A 16,472-nucleotide genomic window follows, 5' to 3' on the forward strand; every position below is an offset into this window, starting at 1 on the left:
AGGCTGTACTCTGTGTTTTTCCATTAAGCTCTCTCATGTTGGGAACCAGAAAAAGGAGAGGCATCCAGTACCACTAACTACTGGCCCAGTACTTCAGGATCAAGTGCGTCTGTTCTAACTGGCCATGCCTCTGGCTTTGTGTCATTGTAGTAATTTAAAACTCACTGCTGTGCTAGAAAGTCTGGGTTTTCTTATGCAGACCTATTTCACTTGCTCAGCTAAAGATTCCAACACAACTTTCAAATCTCTATGCTCCTAATTTAACAGGAATCTTTACTAGTTTACTGGGCAAGGGAAAGAAGAGAATCAACTATTTTGAAACACGGAGAAATATACATCAGGCAGGAGTCTAAACCTTTCATTTCTGGAGAGCAAAGTCCAGGTAGACTGGGTGTTCTCAGAAACTCCAGATTAATGGGATGTTCATTCCATGTCTACATCACAATACAGAGCAGCACAGTGCAACCATGACTAATGGTCATCAGTGGCTGATCAAAAGGGCTGAAGGGATAAATTCTCAAAATGTCTTGATTCAATGGTTTTATTTTTCTAAAGAATGTTTCCAGAGGACAAAGCAACATGGAAAATTTACAAGTCTTTGTATTCAGCTTTCTCTACCCCTTCAAAGAAAAAAAATAGCAAAGTGGATCATTTTTATTTAGTGCCAACAATGTTCTTGACAATGAATAGTAAACAAAGACAATACCTGCCCCACAGAGCTTACATTCTAAGAAAGAGAGAAAAGATGGATTGGCATGGGGAAATCCAGTGCGTCATGCTGCTGGCACCATATATTGAGGCTAACATTTCTTTGTTGTGCTGGCAATCAGTACATAGCCATTGCATAGACCACACATTTCATGACAGAACAAGCTTTCTCTGCAGGTTTGTGGGAGGTAGAATGCAAAGAACGTCCTCAAAATGACTTATAAGGCAGCCCTGGGGTGAGGAAAACATTTATTCTATGTAAAAAGATTTGCTTATTTACATACTTTAAAAAAATGGAAATAAAATTATTGGTAACGTGTGCCCAGGAGGCTCAGCCACCAAACCAATCTCTTTACAAAAATAAAACTTTAAAACAACATGTTTCAGAAATAAATATAAAAAGGTAAGAAAAATAAATACAGGTATCCAAGCTATTATGGCTTAAACACAAAGGAGTAGAGTTCTTTATGGATAGGTGATCTTGGGGTCCCTGCTAAACCAGCAGCTGCCACAAACTCCCTGTCTCCCATTTTGATAAGAGAAGGGCTCCAATAGCAATGAGCAAGTTTTCTTTTAATAAAAAGTATTTTTTTAATGTTCCTGATTTAAGGAAGTCCAGAGCATTTTCATCTTTGCTGAATCTTGCCAAAAGCAGTATTCCCATGAGATTCCCTTTGCCGAAATCTGTGTGTGCAAGAGGTTTGCACCTTCTCTCTTGTTCAGAAAATAAAGTGAAGCCTCACCTGTGATCTTGCATGAACCCCATCTGACAACATGTGCATATACCCCAGGAGACTGATCAAAAAATATAGCCCCTTCTTAAAAAGCTGAGTGACAGGAAGCCCAAAGATTTCCCCACTGCTGAATAGTGCTTCTCATGTATGGAAACCACACATTTTAAACACAGAGCTATCTACAAAACAACTGTTACGTGATGGGGAACAAAGGGAAAGCTCAACTGGCTCAAAGAAGGATTCTACTGCTTCAGAGCAACAACGCAGCAGTCAGACCCAGTCAAACACAGTGTCAAGGTTTCCAGGGCAGGCCATTGTGTTTCAAGGGCCAGCTCATTGCTGTCAGGAATATGGCCAGCAGTATTCACAGTGCTCTAAGTAAAAGGAGATGGGGTTCTCTGAGCCCTGCTCCCCACTCTTCTGGGCTGCTGAACCACTCCAAGGATACAATTTCCTACCCAGAGGTTTTAGTTCTTTGTGGTCCTGTGTATCCCCTTAATATTTTGATCATTTGTCTACCTATTAAAAGGAGCAACATGCCCAGGTTAACAAGAGTGGTCAATTAGGCCAAGGAATAAGATGTCTGCAATGCAAGCTCTACTTAGGTTTACAAGGTATTGGTCATGCATAAACCCCTATAGGATCCTAGCAGGCATTTAAACATTTAGTTGATGTAAGGTCACGTTGCTAATGAACTGACTGCTGAATGGACTATAGCCAGCTTGAATCAGTGGCAGGTTCTGCATCTGATGTCATAAGGCTCAATAACCATTTCAAATCAATGGTCATCCACTTTAACTCTTTTTGCCCTCAAGGAAAGATGCTGCAAAGATAAAAAAAAAAAGAAAGAAAAAAAGTTTAGTATATGCAGTCCATTGAATCTTCAAGCCCAAATTGAGTTAAATCCATACCAGCATCAGAATACTTCAACAGACTAAAAATTAGGATTTCTTTTTTTAAATGCACCGAATAAATCTCAAAGCTCCTCCAGAAATAAATCTAGAAACTACACATGCCAAACTTCTCCCAAGGTCCCACAATTTTGTAAGTACATGTATTAGCAAAATTTGCAACTGGAAGCAAACTCTGAATTTATACATATACTACTTTTGTATGTATACAAGAAAATTTAATCTTACGCTCCTAACTTCAGCAGGTCAGCAGGTGCAATTGCTAGATGCATACATGCAAACTAGAAAATTTAGTAATTTACATGCATTACAACTGCAGCTCTGTTGGTCCTTTGCATACTTCATCCATAAATACAATAGGGAAAAATTCCATGGAGAAACTGCAAAGGAAAGGAAGGATCAAGAAAGTAAGATGACCAAGAGCTGAAGTGCAGGCAACTGCTCATACATGTGACCAAACCATACAGGGGGAAAAAAAAGCTTTTGAGAATGTAAGTAGCTCCCTGCTCAGGAAAGTTTTGTTTTTTAAATCTGTTTAAGAGTCAGGAGTCCAATGCTCCTACAACCACTTGCTGCTGCATACAGATTTCAGTGACATATGCTTTCTATAATCAGTATCTTGATCCAAGCTGTTTCAGCACAGGACAACAAATATTTTATTTTTATTGTTTACTTGCTGTATTCAAACAGCAGTGCTTTTGCTGACATCCATGCACATAATTTTATGGTGTATCTAATGTAGAACAGGTTCTGGCACCTGTAGGCCACGTAAGAGAATCAGCATAGCTCTTTATAAAGTGTTAATAATCCATTATTTGTATGTTTCAACAAGTATATAGGATATTTCAGCAAAGCGTACCTCTTTAGAAGATCTTGTTATCTGTATCTCCCTGGACTCACCTATTACTGGTATTGAGAGAAAAGATCTGTATTCCTTAAACTCAGGAAAGTCTGACTTATTCTTAAACATCCCTAGTCAATTCTAATGTACACACTTACCAAAGCCTGTTTCACAGAGGACTGCAGTTCATAATCAACTGCCTATATGTGGATTAGATGGCTGCAAAGCAAATAGCACCTACAGCCACACTGGTGTGGTAACACTGTCAATACAGACAACGTCTACTTTGTAATCTGAAGGGAAACATACAGACATACCTGAAATGGCTTTAACCTAACTTGTCCAGGAACTAGCAGAATTGAGGGCATATTAGTACAGAGTATAGCACTGAGCACCCATGAATATATATGTTCAGCAGCTTCAGCAAGTGCCACCATGGATATCCACAATGATCACTTCTTAACATACAGGCATCTTTGTGAATCTGTATCATCATTATATGGCCAGCATGTTTCTGATCTTACAGAGAATGGGATTACCAGAAGGCAATACCTTGAAGAGGCTTAGTAATAATACCTAGCATATTCAAAAACCTCGAAGGAATGTGTTTATTCTCTCCACTCGCCACCATCCTTCTCCTTCCACTGTTTCCACTCTGCAGTTTTTTTCTGCTATACAGAATGGAGAGAACCACAAGAAGGCTTTCATTCTTTCCCCACCCCACATCTTGCCTCCTATTCTTAATGACCTCTCTTCCTTTTCTATTCACCCTGTAGCGACTGTACACAGGACTTCAAGATTTAATGAAAGATCCTATAATACGATGAAGTTGCTTATTCTTATTTATAAGAAAATTTTACAGTTTAGCTAATCACTGTAAAAAAAAAAAAAGGAACATTTAAACATGGAACACCCCCTCTGGATGAACCACTGAATATCAGATTGCCAAACACCTGCTTAAAACAAAACCCTGTCCCAATCTTTGGGAGGTTGGATTACAAGATGTTGTAACATCACATGTAATAAGACACAAGAATGTTTGAGTCACAAGGATGTTTGATTCCAGAGGCAGTGTTGATACAACTGCAGTGTTGCCTCATTTCCTCTTTACGCCATCCTTGAGGCACATAGAAACAAAAGAGCTCCAGGTTCTGCCCTGTAGTGTTATTACTACCTTAAGTCAAGGGCATGATGTAATCCGGGGCAGAGAAACTTCAGTTACCTGAAGAACGCATTTACTGCGTGACATATCTGGATGCAATTATATAATTCAACTTGGATACCATTTTTAAAATCTCTTAAAACACATTTCATGAAGGGGTACCCATACTACCGTTCTTTTCTCCTTGTATTGCTGTGACTTGCTATCAAATAAATTCAGAGCATTTCCATATTACTAGGGTCTAATAGGCATGGCAAACCTCTCTTTTTAAAGGGATACACATCTCTAGAAAGTTCATGAGCGTCACCCAGAAAAGTAAAGATTTGGTTTTCAAAAGGTCAAGTGCACAAATATGCATACAAAAGTGGATTCCCTCATTCATATCAGATACATGTGGTTATCAGACTATTCATTTTGCACTTCTATATGTAATTGTATTTGCTCAAGTAAATTAAGCATATAAAGGCATGTTTTTCACTTTCTCTTCAGAAAAAATGATACCTACATTTCTGTTAGTTATCTTGCCACTGAACAAAAAACAATTATTCTGATCTGTGAATGATTTCAGAAGTTTCCCTATTCTGCAGCAGGACAAGATCAAGACCCTTCTAATTTTTTTTTTTTCTTTGCACATACACACAACAAAGACATCAACCTAGAACAGGTAAGTGCCCAGTGGACAGGACACTCACAAGAGATGTGGGAACCTGAAGCTCAAGTCCCTGATTTAACAAATTCAGACATAAGTCTTGAATTTGGATCTCATGTTCTTGGCAAGTGCCACGTCAGACGCTAGCTTTTGTGGAGCACTTCCCTCTGTTTGTGACCAGAAATACCATTTTGGAAGTGAGAAGCCTTACTGATTGACAGAAGCCTTACTGATTGACAGTGTCCTCTGCATTCCCAAGTTTTATGGAGATCTCATGATGAGGAGAAAGAGGTTGCTTAACACTACTACATACTTTACTACCTCTCAGATTCCATTAAGGTTAGCACTCAGTAATTACTCTTTCTTCCTTATAGGATCTCACATGTAGTATCTATTTGTTCAACACCATTGCTCAGTGTTTACATTTGGTGTACAGACTTGAGATATAACTTGCAACAGTGTCACTGACACATTGCCTATATTCTACAGCGAGTCTACTTTTACAATAGCCAGTGAATAGAGGATCCAGAGGATCGACAGTTGCCAAGAATAAGAATAAAGTAAGTAGATGAAAACAAACTGGCTCAAGTTCAGCTTTAAAAGGACAGCTGTGATAAAGGTTGACAGAAAGCGGTGGCAGCTACCAAAGATAAATATGTATACTTACACACATGCACACTAGCATATATATACTGCTTATATACACATATATTCTACTACTTTGGGTCTGTGTGTATGTATATCTATCTATCCATCCATCCGTGCACACACAACTTATATAATTGCTTTATATATTGATAACAATGCAACATGTAGTGGAATGCTGAACAAATGAGCTCCAACCAACCACTTCAAAAGGGGACAAAGAGATGCCATTAAGGGCGCAGACAGAAATGCAGCTCCCAGCCGTAACTCAGAATGTTTTCTGCAAAGCGTTCTGAGTTACAATGTTACCCCAGACAAAACAGAAGTTCACTGTTGGTTCTAAGGAGCCTCGAGGGGACTTTAGCTGCAGGCTGGAAACCTGCACCCAGGTTCCCATAGCAATGGCCACAGCTCTCTGCCAGTGCCGGCTGTTTTCAGAATGGGAAGGAGGAAAGGCAATGGAGGGAGCTCATTCTTGGGGCTCCTCAGCTGGTGCTGAGGGAGGGGGGGGCATGAATTGGAGCCCCCCCCCCCCACCTTAGAGGGAACTGCAGTACACCCACCCCACCCTCCAGTGGGGGGCTGAAAAAAACCCAGACTGAACTTCCTCTGCTCCCTTTCCCCACTCCCATTCTGAAAACAGCAACAAACTGGGAGCTCCACAAACACAAATTACAGAAGACACTACATTTTTAAATGTCTTCATCTGATACCTCATGCAATGAGGGGTCAGATTTTCTCCCAACTGGACATTTTTTAAGCTGTCTGCAGTTGTGCACTTGTGTTTAGTCACAGCTATAAGCTGCTTTCTGTGGCCAGATCAGGCAAAAATTGTCCCTTCTGTCTGAGCCCTAGGAGAGGGCCTCAGCTGTTGCACTGAATCTGTCACCTCTGTGAGCTCCTTTAGAGATACAAAAGAGTCAAATGACCATAAATTTAACCTTGAAATAGGAATACAATTGCAACAGTTTTGCTACCTTAATATCTCCCTACCTCACAGTGATAGAGCAGCTTCAGCATGCAGTCACAGATGGACTGCACATCTGCATAACAGCATTCTGCTTCACATGCACACATTCTGTGGATAAAACCTACAGCGTGATATGCCACCTGCTGCTACTCTTGTATTCTCAGCTAGCGAATGCTTGAAAGGCCTCAATTCATGCAATGGCAGTCAAGGACACTGGAAAATCTCTTTTGTAAGGGTGGTCCACAGTGACCATCACAACAATCTAGGTAACTGCTACAAGCTGTTCTTAGGGTTATCCCTGAAGGGTGTTCAGGAGGTTTAAACGGGGAGGTGGGGAATGAAGAAAACCAAAATAACACGACAGGTTGCCTCCTGATCTATGATGAGCTTCTTCAGCCATTGTCCCTCATGTTCTGCCTAACTACCAGTTTGCATTTGAATGCTGTTCACAGATGTAATGATGAAATCTATGAATAGTAGTCTGGAGTCCTGCTACCTAAAATGTCACCTTTTCCCCCATGTCTTTCTGAAGATGTTAACAGCTAAGTGCTTTTGTTGCTCCTACTTTATCTGCTGGCATCACTCTCTCCTGTAAAGCTTACTCCCATTAGTGTTCTAGGGCTAAAGTCAGTTTGCCAGTTTCAGGGCTTAGTACAAATCATGTTTTAATTTTGTGTTCAGCCAAAAAGGCACCAACTTTTGTGGCAGGGTGGAGGGGGAGGAAGAAGGGGACATCACATTCCTGTCTGAAAATGTGGTGTCTATCATGCCAAGATGGCTAATTCCTATTATTTTGCTTAGTTTATTGCATGCAGTAGATCAGGTGTTGGCAAACCCCAGCATGCGTGCTGAGCATGGCACGTGAGGCCATTTTGCTCGGCATGCCACAGCCAGCCACGGCTCTAGGTAGCTGCTCCCAGCAGGGCTTGTAGTGTCCCAGCTGCCTGCTAGAAGCAGCTTGGGCTCCGGGCTGGCAGCAGCTACCCAGAGCCAGGGCCAGCTGCAGCTGGGAGGCTGCAAACAGCTGCGCTGGACTCTGGAGCCCTGGTATCAGCTCTGTACCAGCACGTGCACACGCGCCTCGGAGCAGGCAGTGGGGGAGAGGCCCGAGGCAGCGCAACCCTGGTCTCTCCCGTGCTCCCAGCACAGAGCTGGTGGCTGGGCTCCGGAGCCCGGCACAGCTGTTTGTAGCCAGCCTACAACAGCTGTGCTGGGCTCCACAGCTCTGGCATCAGCTCCACGCGTGCGCAGTTGCTGCCAGCATGGAGCTGATTCCAGTCCCAGCGGCAGCCAGCCCCGGCTATGGGTAGCTGCTGCCAGCCAGGAGCCTGGGCTGCCCCCCAGCAGGCATCTGGGATGCTGCAAGCCCTGCTGGGAGCAGCCTGGGCTCCAGCAGCTACCCAGAGCTGGGGTAGCTGCTGACAGCCACAAAGCCCGGGCTGGGGGGCAGGGTCTTTGGGTGGGAGGCAAGGGGCAGCAGGGCTGGGGAGCAGGGCATCCTGCCATGTACCCCCTGCCCTCACTTTGTTTTTCTGGCATACTGGCACTCCGGCACCTGCCAAGGTAGGCATTGTAGTGTTTTTCGGCACTCTGGCCAAAAAAATGTTGCCTACTCCTGCAGTAGATAGTCTTGTGCGAGTAGGGAATCAAACATACCCCGAAACAACCCTCCCCAAAATCCAGCCTAACTTTAATTAGTGTAGTTCTTTGTTATGGTGCGTACAGACTTCAGAACTGCGTGGTCCATAGATTCATTTGCTTCAAATGAAGCAGAGCCAGGGAACAAATCCTAATAAAAAGGGGCCAACTCATGCATCTACCCAGTTTACATTTATTTGCTCGAAATAATAAATTGCACAGAAATGTGTGCTATACACAGAAAAGTTCCTGATTTTTTTAAATTTGTATACACAGAGCCTCCAGAAAGTCACAGCTGCTGACAGAAGACATACTGAATACCTATACTCAGGTGCAAAATAGCTCAAAGCTGAATTTCTGCAGGAACTGAAAATTGAGAAATGCAACTTTGAGTCAGATTTAGAAAGACAGTATGTTCTCCATTCTAGCAAAAACTGCTTGCTCTGGTTTATATAAAAAAGTGTTAACGATTTAAACCCCAATTCACTGCTATTCCTGTAGAACAAAATAACACACACGAATATTTATAGCTTAGAGTACAAGAGCTGCCAATACGGCACTGGTACCGTTTGGGGTCTATGTCGATTCCGTACCGTTCCTTGTTGGTAAAAGTGAGGTGCCAGTTCCAATAACCAAGCAGATTCAATAGCAGTCACATCTCTCATGTAGTACTTGGAGGTCTGTATGACCTCATTGTAGACTACCCTGAAAACACAGAGATGGGAAAAAATTAAACCAATTTTAAAAGCAATGATTAAAATAGCTTGGATTATATAAACTTTCTACATCTTATTTATTTCACATATGAAGTGGTCTGGGTAGTATTTGCTGTCAGGGAAGAGACCCCATTGTTTGTTATATGCCCTCTATGTATTCCCCCAAAGGCACTCAGGGTACTGTATGGGGCAATAAGACAACTTCTAAAAATTCCAATGAAAAAATCTTAAGAAACCTACCAGGAAGAACAGATGAAAAAACTTGTAACAAGGAAAAGGAATGGTTAGTTTTCAGTTTGAGGTCAAGGAATACTTGCGTAAAGCATTTCCTAAGGATGATTTTAAGTATCATGAAGAGGGTACAAGTAAAAGACATGCTAAGGAGTGGATAAAAAACCGAAGTACATTAGCCTTTAAGCACAACTCACAACATAACCTGATAATACAGCCCTAAGAGGTGGGTGGTATCTAGTTAGGAGTAAGTTTAATGGAGGAGGGCTCTGCATGAAGCCTGGGCATATACCATCCAGAGCTTAGGAAACCAATCTGCTATGTCCTATGCAGCCCTGTAAAGAAAGCAAGCAAGCAAGTTATTTGTAAGACTGCCTCTCTATGGAGGTCATTTAACAAGCATCTACAAATCCATACTGTGTTCCTTCACCCAGCCAACCTATAACTTCATCAGGGATGCTGGATGCAGGTACTATTCCAGTTAAGGAATTCATGATACCCCCACTTAAGCAGGAGTCTTAGACATGACAAACACTCCACCCATTGATTATTACTTTGCTTTTGTGTGTGTGTGTGTGAGAGGGAAAGAGAGAGAGAAATGCTCACCTACATCCCACATTTATTAAAATAGATCCTCCAGCCAGACAGCATTTTTGCAGCCTCATAATAGCACATTATTAACTCAATTAACCCTGTTTGCATTGGAAAGAGCAATCGTAATTTGGCTCTTTACAACGTGTACTGAACAGCATTGCAATTAAAATATCTTAAGACTGCTTTTTTTTTTATCTCAACATATACATGCAAGCAGCTTAAATACAGTCATATAGTTTAAGATAATACATAGCCCATGCCCTTTCCTTGCTGGTTATTTAACATCCTCGTTTTTACTTGAAATATTTAAAATGGTCCCTACTCTTGGGTATCAGAGCACTTTGTAATCTAATGTATTTATCCTTCCAATACCCCTTTGAGTTAGGGGAGTGTGTTACTTCTATTTTACAGGAGAAAAAAGCAGACACCAAAATAATAAGGGTTAGTTTCACAAAGGGACTGAGGTATGAATAATTGAATTCAAGTGAGCTAAAAAAGGTAGGGACTTACCACACAAGAGATGCTGTATAGCAACTTGTTTACATGCCCACAGCAAGTGAGAGGAGAAGTAGGGCAGCTAATGAAACACAGCAAAGGTGCCCTGGCTTAGCTTTCCCTTGCTGTAGGATGACCGCATAACAGTATTTCTATGGTAAGTCTCCATCCCCCATCAACTTCATATAATTTGATCATTTGTTCACACACACAGGCAGATTCCAGGAGCTTCGCCCCACCCCATCACACCCAACTGCCTCCTAATCCCATCAGCATATGAAGTCCAAAGGCTCACATTTTGGCAACTTCTCTATTTGCCTAGATTTCTGTTTCTGTTACATTCAAAAGTGCTTCAGTTTTGAGAGAACAGTCAGTCAGTGACCCCATAAAATATACTGTCATTGGATAAAATATCTGCATGGCTCCTGAAACACAGACTGTAACCCAGGTCTCCCCTGCTTCCAGGGCAGCATCCCCACAACTAGACCAGAGTCACACTTGCTCACTCTTTCCTTGCCTCTGGCTCAATGACTATGTCACACCGTGTGGAACAATTTCAACTGGCTCAGTTGAGAGTACCCCTCTTCCAGAACAACCCATTGACCTGTAATTAGGGCACTCTCCTACAAAATTGGTAAATGGGTTAGAATCCCCTTAGGCACGAAGTGGGGGACTGAACCTCAGGCTTAAACAACTAGACTACTGTGCAGAGAGGGAAACTACTATCACCTAAGGCAGCTTTTAAAACAAACAAACAAGCCACAACTGCCCCTTGGATTTTGATAAAAATAGTTTAAATGCCCAACTCCAAACAAAATTCAGGGCTTTGAATTTCAAGTAGATTATGGTTCCTCCCTCCAGCCCACAAAACTTGAAGACAGACACCCCTCTCTTCTACGTTTCCTATTACCTACTTTAGGCGACTACTCACTATGCTCTGAAAATACCATTTTGAAGTGCTTTAGTCTCCCCATGCATTACAAGCGTCCACACCTGAGGACAGGAGGGCGATCTAGGCTGACCTTGACAAACTCAGGAAATGGGCGGACGAGAACCTGATGGTGTTTAACACCAAAAAATGCAAGGTTCTCCACCTTGACAAAAAAACCTGCAGCATCCCTATAGGCTTGGCAGTGCTATGCTGGCTAGCACTACAAGCGAAAGGGACTTGGGGGTCATGATTGACCACAAGATGAACATAAGCTATCAATGTGATGCTGCAGCTAGTAAAGCAAGCAAAATCCATAGATGCTTCTCAAGCAAATCCCAGGACGTCACTCTCACGTTGCACTTGGTTTTGGTGAGGCCGCAGCTGGAGGTACTGCATCCAGTTTTGGGCTCCACAATTCAAAAAGGATGTGGAGAAGCTTGAGAGAGTGCAGAGGAGAGCCACATGCATGATCAAGGGTCAGGAAAACAGACCTTATGATGAGAGGCTGAGAGCCATAGGACTCTTCAGCCTGGAAAACCACAGGCTCAGGGGTGATCTGGTAGCTACCTGTAAGTTTATCAGGGGTGCTCACCAGGATCTGGGGGAACGTCTGTTCACCAGAGCGCCCCAAGGGATGACAAGGTCGAACAGTCACAAACTCCTACACTACCGTTTCAGGCTGGACATAAGAAAGAACTTTACTGTCCGAGTCCCCAAGTTTTGGAATAGACTGTCACCAGAGGTGGTTCAAGCACCTACTTTGAATGCCTTCAAGAGACAAATGGATGTTTATCTTGCTGGGATCCTATGATCCTTGCTGACTTCCTGCCCCTGGGGCAGGGGGCTGGACTCGATGATCTTCTGAGGTCCCTTCCAGCCCTCATGTCTATGAAATCTATAAAACTCAGGGCTGTGAATTTCACCATAGGAATGCATAACTAAAAGTAAAACACTACAACACCTAAGCCACTTTGTGGATCTGACCTGAAGTGGCTTATCCAAGGTCACAGAAGGCACCTATATAGCACAGAGGCTGATCCAATGCAATTAATCTAGTCTACTGGAGTGTGTCAATTGCCACAACCCAGCAGCCTCCTGTGTCTTGAGAATCAGTATCCTGGCACTTAAAAGAGGTGGCAGGGGCACTTGAACTAAAAGTCATTGAGCAAGCTTTAGGTCAAGCACCCTTGCCGCCATTTTTAAACATGGGGATGCTGATACTGGAGATGCGGTAGCACTTTAATTACAGCTGCTCTCAGAGCAGCTTTAATTAAAGCGCCACACCCTCCACTAATGGTGGCCAGAGAGAGGGCAGAGAATTACTTTCGAGTCTGCCAAGTTCCCATCCTGTCCTTTCTTCAGGATTTTCCTCTAAATCAGTGATTCTCAACCAGGGTGCCACAGCACCCTGGGGTGCCCTGAGATCTTTTCCAGGGTGCTGCAGGGTGCCACACAAAGTTAGCACTGTTAGTGTGCAAACAGGATTCACAAGAAAAACACATAAATTTAAAATAGAAATCCATAGTTGTGGTCCAAGTTCTTAGCAACGGGAAAACTGCTCTATTATTTTCCTGTAGTCAAAAAAAGAGCAAAAATTAAGAGCTGGTATTTCCAAGGGGTACTGTGAGTCTATCCAGGGTGTCTCAAGTTTCCAAAAAGGTTGAAAACTACTATTCTAAATCCTCCCTTCTATCTTACTGCTTGATTTGTCTCACTCACCACTGCATGACTTTTTCAGGCTGTTCCATATCATATGACTGAAGAAGTCTTCCACTTATCTTCCAAGCACCCTCTGTTTTTACTATTTCAAATCTCTTCAGAGAACCCTCTATAGTAAGTGATGACATTGTTAAAAATGGCCCAGTATATTCAACAGTTCTGCACTCAGTGTGTTGACTTTCATGGCAAATATAAATCTATATTTCACTCGTTAGTCCCAAAACATTGGCACAGTTGGGATTGAACAAGTTGGAGTTTATTCCATTTTGTGCATTAACAGAATTAATCACTAAGTTCAATTGTTCCTCTTGTGAACGTTTTGTGTATGGGTGTCACAACTTTGACCCAGGGATTCAAAGGTGTACTCAATAACATAATTTGGCCTCCAAAATCTTTATTGTTCATGATGATGCATGATTCCAAACATCTCATTCGATTCCAAGAGCCAACGTGGAGTTTCCCAAGCAAACAGGAAGGTGAGTTTCATTTGTTAACAGAGTACTTTTCAGGAAGAAATCACTGACACACAAACATACATACAGACACAGTACCCAAGCAGACCTGAACTAGAAGCACACTTTAAATCAACTTGTTTCTGTTTACCTTGATATGGGCAGTCCTACCTTTTACCTGAAACCTTCTCTCATCTGTTCTGGATTAGAAACTTCCTGGAGCAAGGACAGGGTCATAGCAAGCTATATATATTTACTACATTGTAAAATGCTTAATAAAAATAAGCATCCATAAGGTTCCATCCAGGAAGAGCACACACCAACTGCTGAAACTTCCTTAGCCTGACGAAGGGTTTTTGAACCCAAAACCTTGCTTAATAACTATTCTCCAACTATTTGGGTTGGTCTAATAAAAGATATCAAATTCACCCAAGGAACCTTGTCTGCCTAATAAAAATAACTATCTTCTCCTACATTGTTCAGCCAGGTATTTTGAGGACAGCTTTATAAATCTCCATATCATCCCCCCATCAATAAACTAAGATCATATTCATAGTGGATGGAGGCAGTCCCCCACAGAGACACCCTGATATGGTGGTAAATTACTTTCAGCAAAAAATCTCCATTCTGGTGCCTGGTAGAAGGGGTACCTGACTACCCATTTATCTTATCACCCCAATACTTTCCCTTTTTTTTTAACTGATTTTTTTTAAATGCAGCACAAAACACTCATAAATAAATAAATAAATATCAACCATACATGTCAACCCAAGCTATGTGCATGTCCACCACAATACTTTCAGGTCTGATGTGGATGCCTTTTTTCTATATGCTCTCCACCAATCACTTTCGTTTGAGCTGTCTATATAGTGTTGCAAAGGAAGTTTCCCGTGAACTACTATTCTGGGAACTCCCAGATATATTGATACTCTGATCTAGAATCAATGTCACTAATCAGAATGTCTTGATACTTGGAGCTAAGTGACAGCAACTCCAACTTACCAGCGAGGAGGTTTCTCTGCATACAGCACTGAGGTGGGATGAATGTGCAGTTCGTGGTCGTCACGGATGGTCCTTGAAGACAGAATAATGTTTCAGACTCAGCTATCACAAATGTCAACTTAACACTTGCATATTAGCATTCTTCCATCCCCAATAAGAATGCTAATAAATTTAAGCAATGAAAGAGCTAGAACAAGTTAATGAAGTCAGACTTAACGCAACAGCTGTCCAGATGAAGAGACTATGCTTCAAGTCTGGCCCAAGCCATAAATGGAAGAACTGGGAGTTAACAATCTTATATTAAATGGATTTTTGTTCTCATCAGAAGAACAAAGGCCTTAAAGGCTTTAAGGTGAACTGGAGATGTCATAGCTATGCACGCTGGTCTAAGCTAATTAATAACTACTGCTAATAAGCCCTTATCAAGATTGCTAACTCTAAGTATTCAGTCAACAAAAGAAGAGATAAACAAGAAACATTTAGAAACTGTTACAAGCCTTCTGAGATTGTTTAACAAATAGACCAAGATTTCTCTTAGGATTCACATGTGTTTCAAGAAGTACCTGTTTGTTGTCTATGCATATTTATCATCATTTCAAAACAGCACGTTAAAAAATAGGTTAATTTCAAACAATTAATGAACCTATTTACCTATAAGCTCCCGTGGAGTGGAATTTGGCTGCATTAGCAAAGAATCCAGAAACTATACATCTCAAAACGGGATCTGGGTCACCTAAAGAAGAGAATCAGTAAGTCTCCCTCTAAAGTGTGTCTGATAAACTGAAATACTGCCATGAGAAAAAACAACCCACACAGCATTCTTTCATTAAAAGCGACTTCCAGATTGTGGATGAACTCTGCTTTGACAGGAAAGACCGTTTAGCGCCTTAAGAAAAGAGACTGGTATCTTCTCCACAGCTCAGATTTCACAGTATATCAAATCACTAAGTAAAACCACAGAGGTGTCCTAGAGATAATACAATTGTATATACAGCATTGCAGAATTTTGCAGCCCTGGGCTGTCTGCTCCAGAGAGCAGGGCCAGTCCTGCCCCTCTGCTCCCTAGCTGGATCAGTGAGGGCTGGCTCACTGTCCCCCACCGTCCACCCCGTCAGGAAACCCTGGCCCCAGCCCCAACCCCAGGGTCTGGGACCAAGGAGGGGGGTTAAACTTCTTTTCCCCTGAGTACAGAGCGCCCTGCCCTGCTAAACTTATTGCTGGCTGCGACTGTGGACTACAAATCCTAAAGGCACCTGGAAGCAGGAAGAGGAAGTGACGAGTAACCCTGCAGAGTCCTGCTACTGTGATTGTGGACTGCAAATCCTAGAGACCTCAGGAGCAGCAGGAAGAGGAAGTGAACACAGCCCATCCTGGCTGTGTGCCAGAGAGTCATGTTCTAGTGCCCCTGGCTTAAGCCACTGCAGGCATGTGGCTGCATTTCCTGAATCAAAAGTGAACATCTGTTCACTTTCTTACTGGTTCAATCTTTGCAACTTAGAGTAACTTGCAAACACTGAATCAATTCAGCCTCGGGCTTTTTAACTTTCTGTACTTAGCCCTAATGATAAAAATAGACTTAAGTGCTGGTGTTGAAAAAACAATTGTTAAATTCCAGCGTTGTTATACATATGTTTAAGTCATTTAGACAAAGTATTTATTGACGTACTATAAGAGCAGAAACAGATCAACAATATGGAGACTCACTCCACGCTATTCACAAGGCAAATCCACGGGTAAGAAATTAATAAAGCCTCATTGTTCTTACCTTCACTGGATTTCTTCGGTACTTTAAATTTGACAAGAAGCTTTTTCAGCTGCTCTCTCACAATTGTTGCTCTGACAAGCCCTTTGTAGTTTAGAAAGTGCTCCTGACACCACTGAGAACTCTTGCTGTGCTGTATTGCAACAATACAAGAACAATTAAAAAAAACACTACAAAAAGCTTCCATACTCAACAGAGCAATCCAGTAGTTTTCCAAGTAGTGTTTTCTTAATATAAACCAAATTATGGGCAAACAATGTAACTATGACCTGCCAGACTGCACAGCATACTTTAATTGGCTGCAAATGACTT

General features: G+C 42.1%; 1 protein-coding gene across 4 annotated transcripts in view; it reads right to left on the reverse strand.

Moving 5' to 3' along the window:
* Positions 1–525: 525 nt before the first annotated feature.
* DHX35 (DEAH-box helicase 35) overlaps positions 526–16,472 on the reverse strand; it is a 50,218-nt gene continuing 34,271 nt past the window's right edge. For 3 of the 4 annotated variants that reach the window (XM_019484616.2, XM_059733207.1, XM_019484615.2), the window contains 5 exons: positions 16,164–16,293; positions 15,050–15,131; positions 14,399–14,470; positions 8,825–8,963; positions 526–2,265 (listed from right to left, as the gene is read on the reverse strand). In XM_019484616.2, the coding sequence (XP_019340161.1) occupies positions 2,221–2,265; positions 8,825–8,963; positions 14,399–14,470; positions 15,050–15,131; positions 16,164–16,293 (468 nt within the window). In that variant the 3' untranslated portion in view covers positions 526–2,220. The remainder of the gene's footprint in view (positions 2,266–8,824; positions 8,964–14,398; positions 14,471–15,049; positions 15,132–16,163; positions 16,294–16,472) is intronic. The other variant, XM_006258021.4, reaches the window with a different exon arrangement.

Source organism: Alligator mississippiensis, chromosome 9, assembly GCF_030867095.1.
Source record: "Alligator mississippiensis isolate rAllMis1 chromosome 9, rAllMis1, whole genome shotgun sequence".
NCBI classification, from domain to species: domain Eukaryota; kingdom Metazoa; phylum Chordata; order Crocodylia; family Alligatoridae; genus Alligator; species Alligator mississippiensis.